At 39.7% G+C, this 25,099-nt stretch overlaps 1 protein-coding gene across 2 annotated transcripts in view; it reads right to left on the bottom strand.

The window, feature by feature from the left end:
- Nucleotides 1–569: 569 nt before the first annotated feature.
- USP14 (ubiquitin specific peptidase 14) overlaps nt 570–25,099 on the bottom strand; it is a 38,385-nt gene continuing 13,855 nt past the window's right edge. For both annotated transcript variants that reach the window (XM_045006599.1, XM_045006600.1), the window contains exons 5-16: nt 24,372–24,475; nt 19,508–19,566; nt 17,351–17,481; nt 16,846–16,926; nt 15,823–15,902; nt 13,305–13,419; nt 10,076–10,141; nt 9,640–9,732; nt 5,440–5,568; nt 3,526–3,586; nt 1,442–1,549; nt 570–1,259 (exon numbers count right to left, since the gene is read on the bottom strand). In XM_045006599.1, the coding sequence (XP_044862534.1) occupies nt 1,108–1,259; nt 1,442–1,549; nt 3,526–3,586; nt 5,440–5,568; nt 9,640–9,732; nt 10,076–10,141; nt 13,305–13,419; nt 15,823–15,902; nt 16,846–16,926; nt 17,351–17,481; nt 19,508–19,566; nt 24,372–24,475 (1,179 nt within the window). In that variant the 3' untranslated portion in view covers nt 570–1,107. The remainder of the gene's footprint in view (nt 1,260–1,441; nt 1,550–3,525; nt 3,587–5,439; nt 5,569–9,639; nt 9,733–10,075; nt 10,142–13,304; nt 13,420–15,822; nt 15,903–16,845; nt 16,927–17,350; nt 17,482–19,507; nt 19,567–24,371; nt 24,476–25,099) is intronic.

Here is a 25,099-nt window from a genome sequence, read left to right as displayed (position 1 = left end):
TGCTGAGCAACTCAAGGGGTACTTTTTCATAGGACAAGGGAAGAGACATGCCACTAGAAGAGGGGTCAGCCTTTATTCATTCTAATTTAAGGTTTTACGTGCCAATAATACATTTTAATGTTTTTAGAAGGTTGTTCTATAAGTCTATAATATACAACTAATCTATTATTGTATGTAAAGTAAATAAGGTTTTTAAAATGTTTAAGATGCTTCATTTAAAATTAAATTAAAATGCAGAGACCCCTGGACCGGTGGCCAGGACCCGGGCAGTGTGAGTGCCACTGAAAATCAGCTCACATGCCGCCTTTGGCACATGTGCCACAGGTTCTAGTGCACGGGTAGGCAACCTACATAGTAACTAAGCCCAACAGTTACTTTTGGGATACTGCTCAGCCAGTTACAGATCCAGCTTTTAAAAACTAAACTGCTAAAGAGCCAATAGCATTTACCTGTAGGTGCTAGCAGACAGTGACGTGATTCACTTGTAGTTTAGTTGTGGTTTAAGAGGCAGCATAAGCACAGATGGCATGTCACATTTCAAGACAAAGAAAGGATAATTTTAAACAGCATTATTGTTGTTGATCACCATTTATTTTAAAGACATGAAATGCCAGCAACAGAACATACTGAGTCAGCAGGTCAGACTGGACAAATACTTGATTGTAACCATGTTTCTGTGGGTTATGGGCAGCAGCACTGAGTTACACGAGGAGACAATTTCCCTTCTATGTCAGACAAGGCAAAGGATGGACAGCTATTGAACAAGTGGTATAAACCATGCAAGAGTAACAAATGATGTAAGAATAGGTGTGTAATAAATATTTGGTTGAAGTTAGAGGAGAAAGAGGGAGGCTCATTTTAGTTAGATTAAAAAATTATCCTTAGGTAAATAAGTGTCCTACTACCACTGAGTGAGCAGCAGCACAGTCCAACGATTTTTTGTAAGTGTTTGGTATATGGATCAGTTTCAAATAGATTAATTTCCCACTTCATGTGAAGAGAAAGGGCTTGAACAAATTGTCTCCAATGCTAAAGCTCCAGGGATAAAGAAATGATCAGTGATCAACATTTATTTCACACCTAGGCAGGAACCACTAAAACTGTAGACTAGTGTTCAGCTTCATCTTCAATTACTTCAACTCTGCGAGGTCCATAGAGTAGAACATAAGCTATATGCCAGTCTCCACCCCCAGATAACCTCAAAATATCTTCAGGTGTAACAATGCTGACTTTGTCATCATCAAACTTAATCCATTCATCTAAAAAAAACAAAAATATACTTAAATTATAAACCTGTAAATAATACAAGAATTATTTTGAGTATCCCTTAGGAGGAAAGGGCAATACTGAGGCCCTGTTTAAAAACACTGTTTAAATGAAAAACTTAATTGCACTGTTTAACTTGTACGTTAGTTAACAGCATTGAAAAGGATATTATTACCTTGTTTCCTTTTTACCCAAGATACATAATGACCAGAGGAACTAGATCTTCCCTGATGTGTTAGCACTGCCTGCAGCTCATAAAAACCACAGTTGTTGGAGCCAATATCTGGAGAGAAAAATTGCACCATATTGATTACACATAGTAAATGGACTTTACATGCAAGACACAGAGCCTACTGAGTAACAAATCTGCACGCAGTTTAAGCTTGCCTTGCCAGAATCACTTTTAGACTATAATACTTATGGCTAAGGATAGGACTGTCACAGAGTTAATGGATTCTGTGACTTTCAGGACCTTTGACTTCTGAGGCAGGGCTGCCAGACCAGCTGCAAGCCCCTGCCAGCACTCTGTCCCCCTCAGGGTATTTTTAGTAAATGTTGGACAGGTTGTGGGCTTCTGTGAATTTTTGTTTTTTGCCTTCCACCTGTCCCTGACATTTACTAAAAATTTTAACCTTCCTTATTGCAGATAATACATTTTTCCATTTAAATAGAACGGTTTTAAGCAACCCAGGTCAGCTTTTTCCTTGTACCAAGAGTTAGATTTTGCTGGTTTGACAATGCATCAAAACCCAAATGCAGAGTAATGTACAGATCTCTACTGCAGGTTACAGCATGGTTCTACAGTCAATATGAAATAGAACATTTCAGGTAAATAAAGATCAACAGCTGTTTCTGCAGATTTAACAACTTTGTCATCATTCATGCTTTTCAACTTGAAAGGAACCCCAATGATGTCACTACCATTCACATGTAGTAATTTATCACCACACTAAATGCATCACTTAAGTCAACTATTTACCAGGGTTATTTCTTTTAGAAAAGGCAAAATGATTTTGTAATCTGAATTGGGATAGAAGAAATCCTGCTGAGCCCAGTGAGCTATCTTTGAGAGCATGCTGAACTTAAAATCAGATCTCATTTTCCTGCCAACATTAGTTTTGGAAACAATTCTCTTTCTTCATGGTAACTTAATATGCTATGGGGAACTTATTTTGAAGTTCCTACACCTATTCTTATTGTGAAATTGGACGGAAACATGGACAAATATTTTCTTATTGCATGGTTATTTACTGAAAGTATGTAGATGACATGTGCCATTGTTCATTGTGTGCGAAGACTGCTTTAAAATCGGCAGCTCAGTACTGGCAGTATCTCCCTACGTGGTGATTTCTTAGAATCAAATGTAAGGTACAATGCTTTGATTTTTTTTTTTAAATGGAGCTTAAATTACACTCATTGAGGTTTTACTTTTCAATCTGCATCTTAAATACATCTGAAAAAGGGAGCGGTTTTCCTTTGCAGTCTCTATCATTGTAAATACAGAAGCATGGAAAAACCTGTATGAACACAGATGGATAGCAGCATCTGAAATGGGAGAATACAAGCAACTGAACTGGATGAGAGCTCACACTACCCCATGTCTTTTGTCCCTCAGAAGTTCTGCACTATGGTCCCTTTGGAAGCAATCTGTGCTCATCTGTTCAATGGATCATCATCTGAATGCCCTACCACCAATATACCCACTCCCTGGCTGCCCCTGTCCATTCAGTGTCAAACCACCACCACAATAGAGTGGGAGTTGAACTTGCATTGCTACACCTGCTGCCTAAGTGGACTTTTCATTACTTGCATCCTAAGCCTGGATTCTACAAGAGAAATGAGTTGAGTGCACTAATTACAAAACCCAAAACATGGTAATTACAAAATAAGCATTTCTATTTAAATTAAGTTCTGACTTTGGATTTCAACTTTTAACTCCCAGCCAGGAGACATGGAAAATAACTGTATATCACAATGCAAGTGCCTCTCAGTGCACAGCATGTAATCTGCTTGTCCCGTGAATGAATATAGGGCTTGTGTGATGGAAGTGTCTTAAATAGATAGCAAACATGCCTCAACTTGCCATTAATCTTTCCATTCCATTACACTGCACCAGGGTTTCTGATAATTCATTTTCAAAGTCATGAAAAATAAAGTTCTCTGCTGGGGAGATTTTTCCCCATATAAAAGATAATTTTGCCCTTGCTTACTTAGTATACAAGTTTTAAAATGACATTAAACCTCTCAAAATTCACTTACCATCAGGAAAGGAAAATGGTTCATATTTAACTTCTTTCTGTGCACCATCACCTTTACTAGACTGGAAAACAATTTTTGATGATTAATTTTAAAATGCTTTACTATATCTGTATCAAATATATGGCCTACATCTTTCAAGAGAGATTGTTTGCCTTGATTTTTTTGGTTGCTTAATATGAAACACCTTAATGAAACCTGATTTCCAAAATATATATGCTCAGCCACATTCTGAAAATGATACCACTAAAATCTCAAGGTTTGGCACCCAAAATCACCCAACAGGGACAAAATAAGCAGCTGAAAATGGACTGGAGTGCCAAAAAGATTCTGGAGTGCCAAAAAGATATTGCCAAACAAATAGAAAGTTTTCAGCTCTTGCTAGGGTCACTCTGAAAGCAGGGGAGAGGCTAGAAAGGAAAATAAAAAGATGGGAGACAAACTAAATGGTAATCAATTCTGTTCACAATAACACCTCTTCTCCCCCATCTAAAGGGAAAAAAATCCTCCTCCAAAGACTGAAATTAAAGCTCATGGGGCATGGGATATGAACGGTCCAACTTTAGCAATATCTATACAGTGGTATAGCTTAATGTACAACTTAACACATCTTTTTAAAAGAAGAACCTAGATCAGTGTAGTATACAGGATACAACAAAATTGCTTATAGAAATATCCTGTGCTGTAACAAAAATCAAAGCACGTAAGCAAATAACTAGCAGTTTTAAAAACATACTATTGAGCCAGTAAGACCACATCTACTCCTGCTCTTCAATTCAATACCCATCACAACCACTTGGCACCCCTTTAGGATATAGAATGAAGCTGCTCTCTCAGCTCTATTGAGATTTAAATGATCTGCCAGTAAGCAGCAGTATTTGGGCATGTCACAGTTTACATATTTATAGAAAATACTTAAGCATAGCAAAAATACTTTGTTCTATATGACTGGTCTCCAGCTGCCAAAAAAGGATCAACTGCACCATATTTTTGGAACAGTTTGTCTACTAAAATTAAAGCACAAACAACATTTGTCTGGTAAGAGTGATTTAACTTGTATTTCTTAGAAGCTGATTTTTCAGGAAATAGCAACAAACAAGTTGCTCCCATATAAGAGCTGGCATACAGCACTTTTTTCCATTCAAACAACTATGCTGACCGCTTTGTTACACTTAGACAATATTGTACATATATGTATGTGAGACATTTTGCTCAGTTTTTCAATAGGTAATGAAAAATAATGTGTAATATTTAAGGGAATTGTTTTTCTGCCCTATCCTTGGATGAGACTTATGTCATGTGAGGTGAATTTTTTAATCATATTAGGCATGTATTTTTTTCCCCCCAAATACTGCTGAATATTCCAACTTTGAGTTTTGAAAGACATTTACTCCAGGTTCTTGAAACAAAGCTGAAGTTTTGTAATCTGATCACTATTCCTGGGCACAGCCTTCTTTATATGCAAGTCCTTTTCGTTAAAGTTGGTATGACTGACATTAAAGAACATTGGTATGACCAGGTCAACATTCTCTTACACAATAAGCAGCTTTCACAGCCCACAAAATTGCAGTTTAAATTGCTTGAACATATCAATTTATGAAATTGAAAAAAATCACTTTCATACATTCAATAAATCTAAAGCATCTACTATTCAGCTCACCAATTACAACTGTGCGTAGAAGCTAAGATGCAGATTTTTCCATGAACAGTTTGTTGAATTAATCTATCAAATCCATTTTTTTTAAAGTCATGAAAAAAATTCAAACTATGGCCCATTATGTCAGCATGCAGGTTTGTAAATTATGACTTGATACATATTAGCTTTAAGACATGCTATCCCACTTTCGTTGATTATATGAAAAACAATTTAGGATACTACATAAATCAAAATGGCTAAGAAATAGTCATGTAACCTACATTCTTTGGCTGCTGATTTATTTTTTTGTCTTCTAGATCCTTGAATTTTGACCGAAATGGGACCATCTTTTCTTGAAGTTCTGATGTACATAACTCATATACATCCAACATAAGAGGAAATTTGACATCCTAGGAACAAAGTTACAAAAAAGAGTCAGGCTATTAGCTCAATTTAAAATTCCATATTAAAGAAGTGTTTTTCCATAGAAACCCAATCCCCTCTGATAATTTAAATGCACGTAGCCATATTTCTGACAGCCTTTTCTTGATTTATTCAAAAGTATAAAATAATTTAAGATGTTATAAAATTGATAATAGATGTTATAAAAATGCACACAACTGTCCAATTTCCTCTCTGCTGAAAAACTGACTAGAGTAACTCCTCGCTTAACGTTGTGATTATGTTCCTGAAAAAATGTGACTTTAAGCAAACCCAATTTCCCCATAAGAATTAATGTAAAGGGGGGGGGGGAGGGTTTAGAGTCCAGGGAAATTTTTTTCACCAGACAAAAGACTATTATATTTATATATATATATATATATATATATATATATATATATATATAGATATATATATATATATTACACACACACGTATAGTATAAGTTTTAAACAATTTTATACTGTACACAGCAATGATGATTCTGAAGCTTGGTTGAGGTGGTGGAGTCAGAGGGTGGGATATTTCCTGGGGAATGTCTTAGTGCTAAATGATGAACTAGCACTTGGCTGAGCCTCAAGGGTTAACACACTGTTGTTAATGTAGCTTCACACTACAAGGCAGCACAAATGGAGGGAGGGGAGACAGCATGGCAGACAGAGGCAGACACACACACACAATGCAAGTGGGAAAGAGAGAGAGAGATGCGCACTGACCCTTTAAGTACGCTGACTGCACTCTAAGTACATTGCCATTTTAAGTGTCTCAATTTCCTGATCCAGCAGCTGCTACCAGCAAGCTCCTCCATCCTGAGTCTTGTTGTGTCTCCTCCACCCCAGCTCTATGGAGATGGGTAAGTGGGGGGCAGGAGCAGGGGGACACCCTCACATTAGCCCCCTTCTTCCCCTCCCACACAGCAAGCAGGAGGCTCCTGAGAGCAGCTCCAAGGCAGAGGGCAGGAGCAGCACATGGTAGTGAGGGGAGGGACAGCTGAACTGCCAGGCAACTGATAGCCTGCTGGGTGGCTGCCACACAGGGAACTTAGGGAGTGGGGAGCTGATAGGGGGGCTGCCGGTTCACCCTGGTTCCAAGCACCCACCAGCTAGCTCCAACAGGCTGCTCTTTCTGCAAGCAGAGGACAAAGCAGGTGGCTGCCAAACAACGTTAGAAGGGAGCATTACACAACTTTAAACGAGCACTTCTCTAATTGATCAGCAATGTAACAACGAAACAATGTTAACTGGGATGACTAAGTGAGGAGTTACTGTACAAATATGTATGTATGTCTGTATATGGGGTAGTGTTGGTGTGTGTTTATGTAACAGGCCAATGCGGTGTAAGCTGCAACAAACTAAAACACAGTCAATACAAACATTTACATGTCAACAGTCCTTTCTCTACAGATACACTGAATAACTGACATCTCAGCGGGATTCAGTTATTTATACCTGAGCATAGAGTTTAGATTGCCTATCTACTTATTGATACGAATTTATAATTTCATTTTAAACACAATTAGTGAATGCTTTCTGAAAGTGTTCATACCTAGCACAGTTCTTTATTTTACTCTTTTACAGTACTACTTGCTGTCATAAGAATGGCCATATTAGGTCAGCCCAAGGGTCCATCTAGTCCAGTATCCTGTTTTCCGACAGTGGCTAATGCCAGGTGCCCCAAAGGGAATGAACAGAACAGGTCATCATCAAGTGATCCATCCCGTCACCCATTCCCGGCTTCTGGCAAACAGAGGATAGGGACACCATCCCTGCCCATCCTGTCTAATAGCCATTGATGGGCCTATCCTTGATGAACTTATCTAGTTCTTTTTTGAACCCTGTTATAGTCTTGGACTTCACAGCATCTTCTGTCAAGGAGTTCCAGAGGTTGACTGTGTTGTGTGAAAAAATACTTGCTTTTGTTTGTTTTAAACCTGCTGCCTATTAATTTCATTTCTGACCTCTAGTTCTTGTGTCATTTCACCTTTGTAGGAATAGATATTTATCTGCCAAGATTAATCCATTTTTAAATATGAAGAGTATGAAAACCATCCTTTTCAAGCTATATTCAGCTGCACTGCTGAAAGAGCAGGCCACGCTCCCTGAGCTGCATGATGCCAGTCAGCTAATGGGCCCGCTCCACTAAAAGGGAGAGCTTTCATTGAGTATTCCTGGAAGCCTGTTGCAGGCATCTGATTTGCTGGCAGGGACACAAGGCAGTGAAGAGCCAGTCCAGGCAGAAAAGGGCCTCTTTTATTCCATCCACTACCACATAATTGGCCCCTGACATTCTCAGTACTGTCAAGTTTGAAACTCAGTTTCTATCATAATTCCATTTTCAGTAAATCTTAGCTTTCCTTTGGGGCTGAAACTTTGTCTCAAATCCAGATATTTTTATTTTCTTTTTTGAATTTGGCAAATGCTGAATTTCCCACATGAACCTTCAAGAAGGGAGACTAAGTTATTTGTGCTGAATTACAGAATTAAACACTACATGTGACTTGATGTTTATCAGAAATTGTCACTTCCTTGGTTTTAAATACAGGCAAGTAAAATTAAAGCTACAAGGAGTTCAGAACTGGCTTTTGGCATGCTAACTACATTATTTTTACTATGTTTTCAGTTGCATAGTCACTAATGGCATCTTATTGTATTAGGCATCAAATGCATGGCTATTTTTCAGTTGCTGAGCATAAAAATGTATACTTGCAGTCAAAACTAAAAAAAGATAGAAATTTAAAACTGGGCATAGAACTTGTCCCGAATTCTTGGGAAAATTATTTTGTAAATTTGTGTATGCTAAATTTTTCTTAATTGAAATCTAATTGACTTATATGCCCACTATAAAATTTCTACTTTTTAACTGTGTATTCAAAGCGGCCCAATGTAGCAGCATTAATCACTGTTGTGCAACTTTGTAGTGGCATAGCTAGAGGACAAAAACATGCATAATCACCACAAGTAAACACACTTACATCCTAGCTACATATGCTTTGCAAACAAATAACCCCATGTACACACCCCACTGACAAGCTACATATAAACTGGCTCATCTGTGCTCTATAGCTATGCACACCTTCACATCTTCCCTCATTGCAGCAATCTCTCTACTCACCTCTAAACTGTCTCACTATGCAAAACAGAGTACTATATATAGGATCTGTTCCATGCAAGCATTCAGATCTTTTCCCACCTCTCATAAAACCAGCCTCTACTTCATGCTAGAAGGAAGCGAGACTTTTTTCTTGTGCTGCTTTTCAGTGGGTTTCAGGAAAGGGAGAGTGGGCTGGCTTAGGACTTGTCAAACCAGTACAGAATTATAAGTCCCTCCAAATAAGTAAAGCCCCAAGAGGCTTCTTATACCTAAAGCTGCCTCTGCCTTCCTGCTCTCATTTCACACATCCTTCTTCCATTCTACGTGCACACATTTTCTTGGCGGCCCTGTCATATCATAAATGGGCCACACAAGACTTTATTTTATGTATTTTCCATTTTCTTTTTCATTCCTTTTCCTAAAAGCAGGTGGAGTGGCAGGTTCTTCCCTGTCTGACAGTCAGGAAGTAATCTAAGCAGCCCTCCTGCCTGAACATCACAAAATGAAGCAGGCAGTCAAAGATAACAGGCCCACTAAGTTTGGAAGTTCTCCCCTCAGAGTGTTGATTGGGGAGTAAGCTGAAAGCAAGAGCCCTCACCCCAGACAGGATAGTCACAAAGTAGCAAATGTGACATCCTCCTCTGAACTAATGGTGAAAGACGGGGTAAAAAATGCTTAATAGCATCAGGGCAATTTAACTTCAGTCCCATGCAGAAAAACATTTGATTGACATGGTAGTTTTTGTGGCAGTTTCAATATATTTCTTTATTCAAGGATACTGTATGCTTTTGGAATGAAGATGTTCTGTCTATATAAGGAGTAATTTGAGAGCAAAAATACTTGCAGATCATATTCTGTCTGAAGTGTTAATGAACTAGAACAAAATTCTGATCTCCAAGTTTATAAAAACTCTAAATGTCAATATAATGTTGATGAAGGTTGCTACTGACCTTAAGAACTTTGGCATTCACTGATTCCTTCTCTTTGTAAAAAAATCGAACCATCTGAATAGTCAGGTAGGCAGGCAAACGACTAATCTTGGACTAAATAAGAAAATATTTAGAGGGATCCATTATACTTCAGATTTTCACAGAGAATTTAGACATTTAGCATTTTTTTCTTAGATTGTAGGCTCCTCTTAGAGGGACTGGGTCTTCCTGTGTGTTTGTGCAACACCTAGCACAAAAGTGCCACATCTTGACTGGAGCCTCTGGATTAAATGAAGTAATAAATTGCTCAGGTTTGTACACTTCTTGGTTCTGGAAATCTGCAAAGGTTCACCACATTCTGTTCCAGTAACAACTCAGTGTTTTGAGCCAGAAAGTTCTTCTCAACATGATGAAGTTAATAAGATTACAAGAATGGTGATGACTGATTACTACTCACAGATTTGATGTACAGAGCGTTTCTTTGCAATGTTGGAGAAAGTTTTGTGATTTCATCTTGAAGACGCTGTAAAAAAATTAGCAATAATATTAACACTGAACTAATGCACACCTATACAACATAAAAACCAAAGCAGTTGCATGGAACATATACAATTTTAACCCTAATCTTTATTCCACCCATCAAACTCTTCTACCTGGTTGCTACAGCTTGATATGTCACATAAGAGCTTAGAATAGGAGAGCTCTCTGCACAAGGACCATGTTTTTCTTCAGTGCCATAAACATTTGTGATGTTTAATTTAATGATACCATATAATTCTCTCCTAACAGCATGCTTCCCCTCGACCCTAGAAAATTACATGCTATACACTAGTTGTGCAATGAGAGATTTTGGATATAAGCAATTATAATAGTAACACTGTAAATGTTAGTTAAAATTAATATTTTATCAATGTAATTAACAAGAGTATAGCCCTGAACTGAGTAACAAGCTCATCTTAGAACACAGTTTGAATTATTAAGAAACACATTAGTAGAAAACATAAGAAATGTAAAATCCAAATAAAACCAAGTAACATGAAAACCAAAGACTAATTAGGGGAGCTGATCAGACATTCAGATTAACAACCTGGTATCCATCCAGGTTCTTAAAGGTTTAGGAACCATGATTATTAAAAGAAATGTGACTAAGTATATCTTTTTATAAAAGTTTATTAACACTTAAAAATAAGATCAAGAAAATATATCACCAAAGCTAAGCTATTACTAATAGTAAACTACAGAATAAAGCAATAAACTATTAAATCAAGATAAAAATCAATACATTAGTCTCAATATTGGACTGGGGTTAAAATCACAGTTAAATAATCAAATATCAAAACCAGTCAATACTTATACATTTTACAGAGGATTCCTGGTTGGTAAAATTGATTAGTTGGGATTTGTAACCAAAGTCAGATTTTTAACTTGGAGCTGATTAATACTGAAACAAAACCATCTAATGTGTAGAGCACAACCTCAGACCTAATTATAAATCTACCTTCTTAGAATTCAGTTCTTGTGTGGCAGCTACCTTTCTTTCCCCCATCTGAGTTATTATCAAGGGAGTCTGTTAACGTGTATTATAAACGCAAGTTTCACCACTCTTATTTACCAGAAATTACAGACAGAAATTTCAAGCCTTTCAGGACTTTTAAACACACTTTAGAGAATAGTTTTATTTGACATTATTTAGAGCGGTTTAGACAAAAGGAACTCTCCTTCTGGTGCCTTCCTAATGCAGACTTTATGCATGCACATTTCCACACCCTAAAAATAAAAAGGCTAAACTAGACTGGGATATCTCCAGACAATGAAAACAAAAGAAACAAAAAAGAAAAATATAATACTTAAGGTAATGGTTTTTGTTTTGTTCTTTTTGGCAAGTTCTTCAGTTCAGTCTCCTGGCTCTCAGAGCAGGGGCTGGAATTGCAGTCCAGAAGCCAGACAGTAATGTTCTGCTGGCACAGCACTTCTTCCACATGGACCTCCTCCAGGTGCAGACTAAGACTAGTAAAAAGCTAGAGTGGCCTGGTTGTTGTCATCATGACTTTCTCTCCCCAAGTTTTAAGTTTGGGGAATTCTGGAAGGTCAGTCTTCCCTCAGGCGGCTTGTCCCAAAAAGAGAAGATTTTTCCTGGATTTTTCTAGTTGGAAAAATTTACTTACTCTACTTCTATTTAGATGAAACCCATGTAATTTTTTTTTTAATTTATAAGGTTTCTCATTCCATATACACTATTTCTCTCACAAATAAGAGTGAACTCTTGTGGAAATAATTTATAAAATGTAAGCAACTCTCAAAGTACTATTATTTTATACAAATACTACACCTGGTGGTAATCTGGGCCGTGCATATAATATTGCATTTTAGGCTTAAATTCACAGGAAAGCCCCACAATTTTTGCAGGAGTGTAGCATTAGTTTTTAATAACTCACTTTTAAATGTTCTTCTGCTTTATGCTGCTGTAAATTTGTTTGCCTCAGAATTTATTGCTGACAGTACACTAACCATTGTAGCAGTTACCACTGGATGAGTGAAGAAGAAAAAAAATGTGATAGTTTTGCTGCTGAGGAAGCAGGGGAAGTTAACAGGTACTCCTTCCTTTTATGTTTGTCAGCTTAGTATTCCCTTACACCATTTGTGTAGGAAGGGTTCTCAAATTTGGCATTCTGCTTGCTCGGCCTACCAGTATGCTTCTGCTCCCGCTTGGTCTGCCAGCTGTTTCACCAACAGCCAAAGCAGCATCTTTCTGTAGGTGGTGGCAAATTCAACAATGGCTGACTTGATAAACATAGCCGCAATTACAAATGGTACTACCTACATGTTTTTCTCAGTAGTACAAAGTATTTGGCCTTATTCCTGGAAAGATATACTCCAAGCGTTTAGGTCATTTGCTTTTTTGGTCTCAGTTCAAACAAGAATATTTATCCAAACCCTATGATAGTTTGGGAGCACAATTCAGCACGATTAAGGCTACAATTTAATCATGAGTATTTTTAGTAAAAGTCATGGACAAGAAACAAATATCACGGCCCATGACCTCTCCATGACTTATACCATAAATACCCCTGATTGAGCTGGGGGGGAGACCCCCCAGGGGGCCTGCTGCTGCTCAGTTTGTTGCTGGGGAGGGGGTGGGAAGTCCCAGGGGGTCTGCTGCCACTTGGTCACTGCTGGGAGGGGGGGGAGGGAGGGCAAGGAAGAATCTCCTGGGGGCCACCCCCGCTCAGACAGTCCGCCCTAGCAGCTAGCTGCAGAGCCACTCCAGCAGTGGCCGGTGTTGCTGCCCCCAGGGCTGCCTGAGCAGCTAGCCCTAGGGACAGCCACACTGGCTAATTCAGAAGTCACGAAGGTGCAGGAAGTAACGGAATCTGTGACTTCTGCGACCTCTGTGACAGACAGAGCCCTAAGCATGATCAATAGATTTTCTTGAAGAGAGCTGGAATTAGAAATCAATCTCTGGCTGCGCTATGTCAGATTCCAGCTAGTGCTCTATAATGTTTTATTGTTTATTAATAAGCAATTCACCTCCCCTTTTCCTCTTGCCATATTCCACCTCAAAAGGTCAGCTACCTTTTAAAGTTGGGAAGTGAAGCTTGCTGTCAGATATTGTCTCTGAAAGCCAAGAGCTCTGATATAGGTAATTTAGAATATAAATCAAACAAGATATATTTACTACTACTTACCAATTTAAGTCCTGTAAAAAGATATTTGACTTCTTGATTAATAAAGCAGCTAAGTTGAAGCTGATTCTCTTTTCCTTTAGTTACTTCCTCTTCTTCTGATTCTGTACATTTCATGCTTCATGCAATTAAGGAAAACCATCATACCCTAAGAGCTGAACTATGCTCTATTTACATTAGTAGGATCAATGGAATACTAAACAGTTAATACAATCTGAAGCTCCTGATTAGATAGTATTTTTACTCCTCCCTTTAGAAGGCTTAATTTTTACGTAAATGTGGTTTTAATATCAGAAAGAAACTACTAAGATTTGGAACACTGAAAAGCCCTTCTGTTAAATAAATCTCCACCCACTCTTCTCTGCTTTAACCAGTCTAATGGCTAGAGCGTTAATCCATGGAAACAGCCACAGCTCGCAATACACGTTTTGTTGACACAACCTTACAAAAGCCATTTTACTCTATTTGGTTTGCCAATATCAAATCCTGGGATCTGCTTCGACATTACACTCCACTGATAGCGAATGAGGGGAGTCGAGACAAATGAGGGGAGTAGAGACAATCCTGATAGTGAATGAGGGGAGTAGAGACAATTGCCCTAAATTCTTCTACATCTGCTATCTCCCACGCTCCCCGCACTTCAGACCACTGAACAGCCATCTCTTTGAAAACTGATAGGTATTTTATAATGGTTAAGGTTAAGATGTTGTCACAGTTATTTTTTACTAAAAAAGTCCCGGACAATAAGCAAAAATTCACAGGAGTCTGACTGTGACTTTACTAAAACTAACCAGGGGGCAAGGCTAGGGCGGGAAGAGGAATGATGGCTGGAGCGGGAGAGGGGGGCAAATGACAGAATTAGTCCCACTACCATGGGTGGGGAGGGGGCACAGCCCTGGCTTCGGCCCCAGCACAGTTTGTGGGGGGAGACGAGGAAGTAGAGAGCACACAGCCCTGGTTCTGGCCCTGAAGCTGCAGAGCAGGGATGCATGGCCTTGGCCGCAGTCACTGGGCGCAGGGGCACATGGCCCTGGTGCCAGCCATTGGGGGGGAGAGGGGAAAGCAGCAATCGTGGCTGCAGCCCCAGCCGAAGCTGCAGAGGGGCCGCACAGACCCAATGGCAGCCATGGGGGGCAGAGGGGTGTGCACAGCCTCGCCTTCAGCCGCTGACAGCTGAAGAAGTCACAGACATCCAGTAAAGTTACTGAATCCGTGACTAAATCGTATCCTTAATGATTGTACACATCCCCTTCCATACCTTCTTCCTTCCTATCTCAACTTCCTCTCTTTCTTCCTTAACTCTATAACTAGTTTCCCCATCACTTCCTCATCTCTAATTTTATCCTTCGCCTCCTTTCACTGTTCTTTCTATCAGGTGACCACTTGTTAGTGGATCACCTATGTCCAGGCTTTCCTCATTTGCAGTTCCTTCCGCCATGCACCTCCTAGTCTCCCTATCAGCTAACTCTTCCCTTTCCTACACCTTCATCTCTGTTCCACAGGCCCTTCCATTACCATGTTCTCCCCATTCTCCAAGCGACACCCCAAACTTTCTGTGGACTCATTTCATCATGCCACTGACCTATGTATCTATTCTCCTATCCTATGCATTCTGCTCCTCCACCCACAGTTATGGGGCTCAAAAACTAAAATGAGGTCCATAGTATGAAAGCAGAAAAGCATGGCCCTCTTGCTCCAAAAAGATCTAATGCCTGACTCTGCATCAAGTTATATAGGATGACTACCCTGATCTTAACAGATATTTCCCTCTCAACATCTCAGAAAAGCAAACAAACTGCCTCAGGTCCTTCCCCATACGTCCAGGGGAAAAAATACTCCCCAGGCCCAAATATGGCACTCAGTTCCATTATGGGTAGATGTTAAAGAATAGTACACTATGGCTGAAATGCCACTTCTGTGAAGCATGTCAGTCTTGATCCACCTCCCTAAACAAATTATTTTTCTATAAAAAACGCTACTCTCTGAAAATTGTATGATGAATCCACTTCCTAGTCACCTGACAGTGAGAGACTTATTTGTTATGTATTTGTTGCATTTGACAAAATTCCTCAGGAAAGGGATAGTTTACTTCATGTTTTGTACATTGCCAAGAACATCAGCAACACTCAAATTAGTGACTAAATGAGTGCCCATCTAGTCCCTTTATATTAAGATATCGTTGGTATCCATGTAAAAGTAGACTCTCAGCATTTCCTGAGGCAAAGAACTTCAAATGCTATTAGTTTCTAACGAAGAACCATTGGGTATTTAAGCTTTGTTTTTAAAAAAAAGTTTCCAAAGGTATCATTTTTCCTGTTACTGCTTATTCTAATTTTTGTGATGTGCTTTTATGTACTTCTACAATTCCAGATGCATCTTTTAGCCAAGTATCTTCTCTCTCTAGCCTCTCCGGGGTTAAGCTTTTCATTTATGTTATCCCTTATGTGTGAAATCCCCTCCCTACTCTGAGTAACTAAATCACTATGGCTCTTTAGATCTTGACTGAAAATCCTTAGGATACGTTGTTTCAAATTCAATGCTGAAGAACTGATCAACTAAACTCTTCTTTTTAGAAGCTGCTGCCGGAACTCCAGAGTCGGTCTGCAAAACAGGTTCTCTTATTATAATTTTAAGTAGCAAACAAAAACACAATCTTTTCCATTCAGACTACAATTAAGTACTTTTAAAAGATAGTTCATTAATACCTATTCATTCCAAAAGAACACATACCTATGGTTACACAAGAAAACTAGGTAAGTTGAAATTTCATTTGCTTGGTCTCCCTATCAGAGTGAAAAAGATTTAGACTAGACACCAACGTTAGCATGTAATTACTGTGAAAGCAGTCTCTTCAGACCATAATACTAGCAAGAAACAGCAAATGTCTTTGTTATTAAAAACAGCATCACTTTATTTTTCATTGAAAGGTAAAGTTCTCTATAATACTTTTTAAACTATAAACAAAGCTGTTTTATCACTGACCTTTGTAAACCAAGACACTCCACAAAGTATTTTTTTTTAAAGCTACACTTTGGGGGAAGTCTCGCCCTTAACCCTGGAGGAAATAAAGTTCTTGGTGAATTAACTAAGCTAATCCTGTTTGCCGCAGCATTCCTGCTGACATCCTTCTCTGAATCCACAAAGCACGATGATGGTTTTCAGAAACAGCTAACATCATATCAAATTAACAGAATATTAGGGCCACTGGATTCACATAAGCACTAATCCTGTGGCCCTTCACCATTGTGGCCTTCCACACTGGCTTATGTAGGGCCAACATGGAGACTCCTTCCATAGCACAGGCACCCCAATGTGCGATTTAAGTAGCATGGAGGGCCTTGCACTGGCCCTCAACATCATGAGGCAATTTCATTTATTAGACTATAAATATAACCTAAGGAGAACCTGGTAATGCTCCAACCTAATGAAATTGGTTCAACTATTTATTGACATACTCACCCAATAGGAATGTAAATCATGAATACTGCATTATAGCCGCATCTATAGTCAGAATCATAGAATAATGTAAGATGAATTCAATTACCTCCATGAGAGCATCACCTTCTATCCCTTCCAGCTTTTGCTGTAGTACCCTCATCATTTGTACCCAGCATTCATTGGCATCCTATGGAAAAAAAACAGAATATTGAAACTTGACTAGATATCAATAATTGGCATTTATGATGTTAGATATGTACTATTATGAAACTACTATCAATCCCCTGATTATAACATGAAGTTTGGAACCTGACGATTCATTAACTATGAACTTGTTGCCATTCCAAAAATACTCATTTTGCTGAGCTAGTGTTTGACTCTGCATGCAACTTTTTTTTCCCTACACCTCACAAAAACATCTAGCTTTTGGGATACAAAAGGCTACAGAATAATATTTGGACTTCAACAGCTAAAAGTAGTAATTTTCTGTTGAGTTAATGCTTTGCAACTGTATTCTATGACAGAATAAGTTATTTCATAAATACATCTTTTCCAGAAATGTATTGCTTGAACACCGTATACTATATTGGTAGTTAAGTGAAAGTCTTTACCTGTTGGAGATATTGGCCTTGATCACCTTTCTCTGCAAATTGTGGGAAGGCCATGTGTAAAAACTGCAGGAGAATGATGGGTGGGATGCTGGAGGACGTTTTATCCATGGAATCAAACAAATCTCTAAGAGCTTAAAAATAAAGCAAGTGAGTTTTGAAAATAAAAAAATTAAATTTAAAAAGATCAACTTAAAAATATTACAGCAAACTAGTAGTTAAAATTAACAGCAAGGCGGCAACAATATTCAAAGGGAACACTTAACAGTGTCAAATTAGAACTTTTCACCATAGGACCAAATTGTTTAACAGCAGTTACAATACATGCACCGGCAAAATGTGCCTGCAAATATGATTATGCAGGTGTAACAAATGACCCAGATATGAAAGATAGGCACATAGTGCCTTGCCCTTTGATGCCGTTTGAAGCTGGTTCCTCACTAACAGCCCAAAAATAGAATCTTCATTCACCAAAAGCTATTTAACACACTCCTGAGGCACAATGTCTTTGTAACATGTCTATACCTAAAAACAAAGGTGTTCAGGTTAAGATCCACTTTCTATAACTGAAAGCCACAGTGACTTAAGTGTCACTTATTGCTGATAGGACCAAAACTAAACTTGATTTTTCCACACTTAAAATTCTTCACAGAATACTTAAACTTCGCACCCAGGAAAGCAAGTGAATGTACACCAGTGCAGAAAGTTCAAAACTATTTGCAGTGTAGTGGATGATGCTGATTAAGAATATGTTCAGTGGCAACACACAACACAACTTTCCCCCCCGTTCCTAGCTGCATATATTACTCTTCTTTCTAAAAAAAATGTACCCATTATACAGCACTTCAAGTTTACAAAGCGCTTTACAGACACTGACTGCTGCTCACAACAGCCTGTGATGTAGGCTTTACAGGAAGAAGACTGAGGCATGAAGCTTTTATACCAATGGATATAGCTAACGTTATTTTATAACAAAAAGAACTAAGTTTTATGGCCAGTTTCTTTCTGTTCCTGTGATCCAACATCTCTTAAATACTGACTCCAAGAGGCATTATCTCAATATGACACAGGCATTAAAAAAAATGCCCGTGTGTCATGCAGGAGCTCCTGACCAGCCCAGCACCAAAGAGTTAACTAAGGATTTACTTATCAATGTATTAGACTCCTCAGAAGCAATGTTGTCACCTCAAAAGAAAATAATAAGGGACACAAAGTAGAGGCAGTGAGAGGGGAAGGGGCAGGCATGGTTGTATAGAGTAACCATTGAACTTACCACCCCAAAATTCGATCAGCAGGCATACCCACAAACTGGACCTTTCCTTCTTTATTTTGTTTTGTTTTTCCTTAAATGGACTGGTAGAAATCCCAGTGTGCTGGCCCAGCATCTTAGTGGGGCAATGAAATAGAGTAAAAAAAGAAAACAAAGTGGACAAGTAGTACCCTTGTTCAAATGTAAAGGGTCTAACTAGAGTTCTAGTTAGAGCTCAGAGATACTGGGCCTTTGTGAGCTCCTGCTACCCAGACCACCAGCACCAAAATAAAATGTGACTTTCCCTTTGGAGATTAAATATACGACACTATTATGGATGTTTGAATCTCTAGGGTAAGGATTATGGCATATGGAGGATAGCAGTCAATATTACTCCAATGGTATTGCAAGGCCAATAACATCTATTAAATGTAGTGTCACTGGGATGGTGAGTTCCAGAAGTAGTTATAGCCTATATTAAGTGAAAAACAAGAACTGTCCACTAAAATGTTTACATGGCAAGTGTTCACCTCAAATGATAGAGAGGAGTGCTTTAAAGTCCCAATTACTTTAATCCATACTTAAGAAATAAGGGCTATAATGATTTACATTTTAGGTTAGATTGTGCCTAGTTTCATGTGAGTAATCCACACTACTCCAAGTATACCTTTGTTGGAGTAGATTTTGGAAGGTGCAGAAAAGTATGCCTTGCATCCAAGATTAGTCTATTCCTTAGAAGTACATTAGTTGATAAAAGTTAAAATGAACCCCTCAGTGCTCTGGAGTTACCAAGGCATAAACTCCAAAGAAAAACACACATGAAAGACTTGCAATAACAATCCTGGACTCCAGCTGCCAAGAGGTAAAGTTACATAATAGCAAAAACACTGTGTTCTAATCCAAATACTGACCTGCAGTAATATACTGAGCAGAGGCCATTTCTCCTGAAGCTCTTAAGGCACCAGCATACCTAAAAGAGATTCAAATAATTTGCATGCAATTAAACGAAACCATATAAATTTTTTAAAAAATAAACACCAGGTTTTTAATTCACAAAAGAGGAGAGTGGATAAAATGGTCAGATAGAAATTAAAAAAAAACATTCTGAAAAAGGGTTCTGGGGAGATTCACTGAACTTGATGTAATCCAAGTATTTACCTCCTGGCAGCATACATCCTCTAGTCTAGTGCTTTGACACCCACCCCAAACCATCATTTCTGCTATAATCACACTGAAGCAAAGGAAAGGCTAGCATCCCTCAAATCACTTTTGCTTAAGGGTAAATGAAAAAAAAAATATTAAAAATTTGATTATTTTAATTCTATGTACTTTTGCATACACTCTACTTCCATTTAATTCTGTCCCCCTTCTCTTCCTGTTTCTTAGAAGAGGAGTCTTCCCTTGCTTAGCACATGAAAAGTAAGGCTGAACACTTGCCTAACCACAGGTTTCTACTGCTTCACATGGGAGCAATAACATCTGCTTCCTAAAATGATTTGAGCCAAGGTGGGGAGGAATAGCCACACTCAGTGGTTAAAGCAGATCAAAGCTGAGGGGATACCACTAGTTCTGGTAGCTATTGTCATACATCTCTCTCTTATGCAACAATGAAGTGTTGCAAGGAGAAGAGAATGGGGACAAGAGAGTAAGTAACCAAAAGGAGTTCATGTCCCCAAGCAGGTTCCCAGCCAGCTGGGAGGTTGGAGGGGGGGAAGGAAGAGAATGTTCACCAAACGTATGGAACAAGATGGGGTACATTTCTGGTGTGTCCAATCCTGATTTCTACCAAGGAGAAGAATGTATTTTATTTAGAAAAGCACAGGAAAGGGGAGCATATGCAGGAGTTACTCCTTCAAAATTTCTGAAATATCCAATGCAACTTCCTCCATCTTACGAGATTAAGATATTTAGAGTCACTGTGAATAGTTCTCTGAAAACTTCCGCTCAACGTGCAGTGTTTGAAAAGGCTAACAGCATGTTAGGAACTATAGGGAAAGGATAGAAAATAAGATGGAAAATATTGTAATGCTACTATAAATCATGGTGTGCCCACAACTGAATATTGTGTCTAGTTCTGGTCAACCCACCTCAGAAAGTATTTAGTAGAACTGGAAAAAGTTAGAGAAAGGGCAAGATGATCAAGGGTATGGAATGACTTCCATGAGGAGAGACTAAAGAGATTAGTTCAGTTAAAAAAAGAGATGACTAAGGGGGGATATGATAGAGGTCTATAAAATCATAAATGATGTAGAAAGAGTGAATACAGAAGTGTTCTTTACCTTTTCACACAATACATAAAGTAGGGGTCACCCAATGAAATTAATAGGCAGGGGGTTCAATACGAACAAGAGGAAGTACTTTTTCACACAATGTACAATTAACCTGTGGAGCTCATTGCCATGAGATGCTGTGATACCCAAAAGTATAACTGGGTTAAAAAAAGAACTAGGTAAGTTCACGGAGGGTAGGTCCATCAATGGCTATTAGCCAACATGATCAGGGACTGAAACCCATGGTTGAGGCAACCCTAAACCTCTGACTACCAGAAGCTAGGAGAGCAAGACAAGGATGGATCACTTGATAACTGCCCTGTTCTGTACATTGCGCCTGAAGCTCTGGTATGGACTACTATTGGAGACAGGATACCGGGCAAGATGGACCATGGTCTGACCCAGTATGGTAGTTCTTACGCTCTTAAGATTAAATTTTATTCAAAATTTATAGAGCTGGTGGGCACCCTTTCTTCCCTGCTCCACTCAGAGGGAAGTAATGGATGGAACAGATCTTTCTTTAAGGAGGAGTAGTTCAGGTACATATTTTCAGTCAGGTGATGCTGCTGCTACACTCACTGCTGGGCAAGTCTGGGAGCCTCTCCTGCTACTCCTATATCTAATTCCTCTTCCTAATTGAGCCATTACTTTAGTACGTAGAGGAGCAGCTCTGAGGAAACAGGCTCCTCCAAGATAGGAAGAGCGATCTGTGCTACTCTTACTTCAACCTTGGACCTGGCTTCCACAAAAATTGATGTCAGGGAGATATCCTTTTCATCAGAAAAGGGTACATCAACCATGGGAAGCTAAAGGGGGATGACGCTCCTAGAGACCTCAATAGGGTAGCTGATGTGAAGTGAAACCAGAACACTAAGCTTGCCCAGCTGAGCTAACTCAGCTTTACTTCCCTCCTCACTATTCTTTTGTGCTGCCATCAAGAGAGAAGGTGAGTCCTGCAAACACCATTCAGAGCAGTGAATCTGTCTTTTTCTAGGGCTGGTATCCCAGCAGATAGAATACTGCCACCTTTTATTGCATCCTGACAGTTTTATAGGATATATTTTGACACTCACCCATGTAATATTTAAGATACTAAATACAGCACTAAAACTAAGTGTGAAAAAGATTTCCTGACTGAAATTAAGATTTATGGGATCCCTCCCCCAAGATTATTTCTGAAGAGTTTTCCAGTGTAGTTAGATGTATAAATTTTGCAGCCTAGAAATAGCTATCCAAGTTACTACAAGGCAACATTGAGGCCAGACTCATTACTTTAACAGTCAAATCTTGATTATTGAATAGAATGGAAGGCAATTAATTTGAATAAGTATTTGGATAATCAGTATTACTGTACATGTTACTCCTGGGGGAATTCTGCATGACTCTGTGGGTGCAGAATTCATGTCCCCTGCAGATTTCTTTGTTTCCCTACAGAAAAATGACTCTCTGATGGGGAATCAAAGGGAAGCTGCAAGAGCGATCATGAGCCACTCCCCAGCAGCTCAGGTGCATCCTTTCGGGCACTTGGGGCAGCCAACAGTGAGCTAAATTACTGGGGGCGGACAGGGGGCTTGGGGACTCCCCAGATGGTGCTTGGTCAGACTCACCCCCTGTCCACCCAACCCTCAAGCATCCAAACTCCCCCGCCCCCGACTCAGACCCCTCCCAATCTTCCCCCACCCAAGTCTCAACCCCACCCCGTACCTGGCCCTCCCCAGCGGCTCCTACCCTGCAATGGGCTCAGCTTGCAGTCCCATCTGGGCTGGGGGAGGAGCACATGTTCCCTGCAAGGAGTTGCTGGGACTGAGGCTGGGTCAGACCCACCCCCAGAAACCTCCCCCAGCTGCAGGAAGCTCTTCCCCCCTTTCCTCCCCGCCACACTTCCTGCCCCCATCGCTCTTCAGCTGCATGGGAAGGGGTCACTGTACAGGGAGCTGCTCCCCCATCCAACCCCCATGCATCCGGAAGCCCTCATACCCAGACCTCCACAATGAGCCTCACCCCACACCCGCCAACGCTCCCCTGCATCTGGACCCCCAGCAAGCTCCTCCACCTACATCCAAACCCCCCAACCCTGCTCCCAGATCATCTCCCCACCGAGCCCCACCCCCTGCTGGGTCCCCTGCATTTGAACCCATACCACAAGCCTCAGTTCCTATTCACCTGGACCCCCACTGCACTGAGCCCCAACCAGCTGCATCCGGACCACGCCCACCCCCATTCTCCCAGCACCCAAACCCCCCTGCCATACCCAGACAGCCCCCCACACTGAGCCCCAACCACCTTCACCTGACCTGCTGCATAGTCCCATTGCCCCTGCAGCTGTAACCCCATCCCCCATCACATCCAGACCCCACCACTGAGCCGCCTACACCCAAACTGCCCCACCCAGAACCCTCTTAACCCACACCTCAATCCCTTCCATAATAAGCCCTTCCATTGTTAGATCCTGCTGTGCTAAGCCTGCCTGCCTGCCCGCCCACAGCTGGTACAGAGGGGCAGGGCCCTGGGGTGTTTCTGGGATAGGCCTGGCCCTCACGCTGTTTCAGGGTCAGGTGGAGCCTCACCGCTGAATCCACATCTCAGGATTTGGGGTGGGGGGGGGAGGGAAGAGAGCTGAAGGGTGATCACAGAATTCATCAGGAGTACTGGGGAAACCAAGTCAAGTGCAGAAGAGTCAAGAGTTTTGATCATTCTACATGAGTGATGTAATCTTGCCTAAATGACCATTATTCCCACAATTCTTCAGTGTTGAAGACCTCTCATATTGTATGCCTGTTGGCTCTCTCACTGGAATTCTCCAATGGTAAGTCTGGAAGAATAGATTTATTTATCTTGCTGACCCTCAAGACGGTGCATTACTCACAATTAAATCAGTGTAGAAACTGGTTTCCACACCTCAATCTAGAAGAATCAGGAAAATTAGGAAGTACTAAGTGTACTAAAAAAATGCTTGTGGATTTATAAAACTAAATCTTTCATTGTGTTGCCAACAAAATGTAACATACTGAACATCGCAAGCTATATAATCTGTAATTGGACAGTTTGCAAACAAATTAGTGGACAGAGTTATGGAAAAGTGTTTTTGCAAAGGAACAGGACTGGTTCTTAAGTTAACTGCATAACAGGTTTTTTGTTTTTGTTTTATTTTTTAAAAGGAGAGATCATAATACTTTAGACAAAAACAGAATATACGTAAACCCAAGAAGAGTAGATGATCAAAGTTCAGCAACCTGTCTAAACAGTTTTGTGAAGTCTTATTTGCAATAGACTGGATCAGAATTTGGATGTGAACTTTTTTTAGTGAGACAGAACCAATTCTTTTAAAAATATTTTAGCTTCTATAAATATGCAGCTGCTTTGACTTCTTAGTAACGACAAAGATGTAACCAACACAATGCTTCTGTTAGTCTGTAACTCTATTAAGACGACAATTTTACACAACAGACACTTCATAATCCAAGGAAAACAATTTTAATCTTAGTACTTTTGTACTAAACCCTACCTCTTAAGGGCCTCTTTCAGTTCTGGCACAGAGCGGATACACTGAACTGTAGCATTCATGTAACAAGTGTTGCCAAGATTTGTCAAACCACATGGTAACTCCATCTGCCAAGGAAATATACACGGTGCTTGAAGATTTAAGAGACATTTTTAATTATTTTGGTATAAATACTGTAACTCAGACAGTAGCTTGTTAGGACAGATCTGAAATTAAGAAACCTGATCCACCATCATGTTACATCAAATTTTATCTAATAAATCTATTAATTCAAATTTATTTTTGTAAAGTATATTTATTTTTAGTTCTATTATCTTGTTAGTTTTAAGTATTTTACATTTTAGTGCACTTAAGTGCTTTTAAAAACATTCAGGAGTGCTTCATTTTATTTTTGTGTACGTTTTGGTATAGTGAACAGAATGAAATTTAGAGGACAAACCTCCTAAAAAGGAGCACATTTACAGAGGTTCCAATTATAATCAAATTCAAACGTTAAAATATTTTTTCTTGCTGATTGCCTTGATAATCTTGCATACATTTTTAATGATATGCCTCTACCCTGATATAACGCGGTCCTTGGGAGACAAAAAAATCTCACTACGTTATATCAAACTTGCTTCCCCCCCGCTCCCCGTTCCTTGTTCCCTGACTGCTCCCTCCAGAAACCCCCATCCCTAATCACCTCCAGGACCCCACCCCCTACCCAACCCACCATTTCCCTGACTGCTCCG

This window comes from Mauremys mutica, chromosome 2, assembly GCF_020497125.1.
Source record: "Mauremys mutica isolate MM-2020 ecotype Southern chromosome 2, ASM2049712v1, whole genome shotgun sequence".
NCBI classification, from domain to species: Eukaryota; Metazoa; Chordata; order Testudines; family Geoemydidae; genus Mauremys; species Mauremys mutica.
Note: the sequence above shows the minus strand (reverse complement) of the source record. Positions and strands in the feature narration are given on the sequence as shown.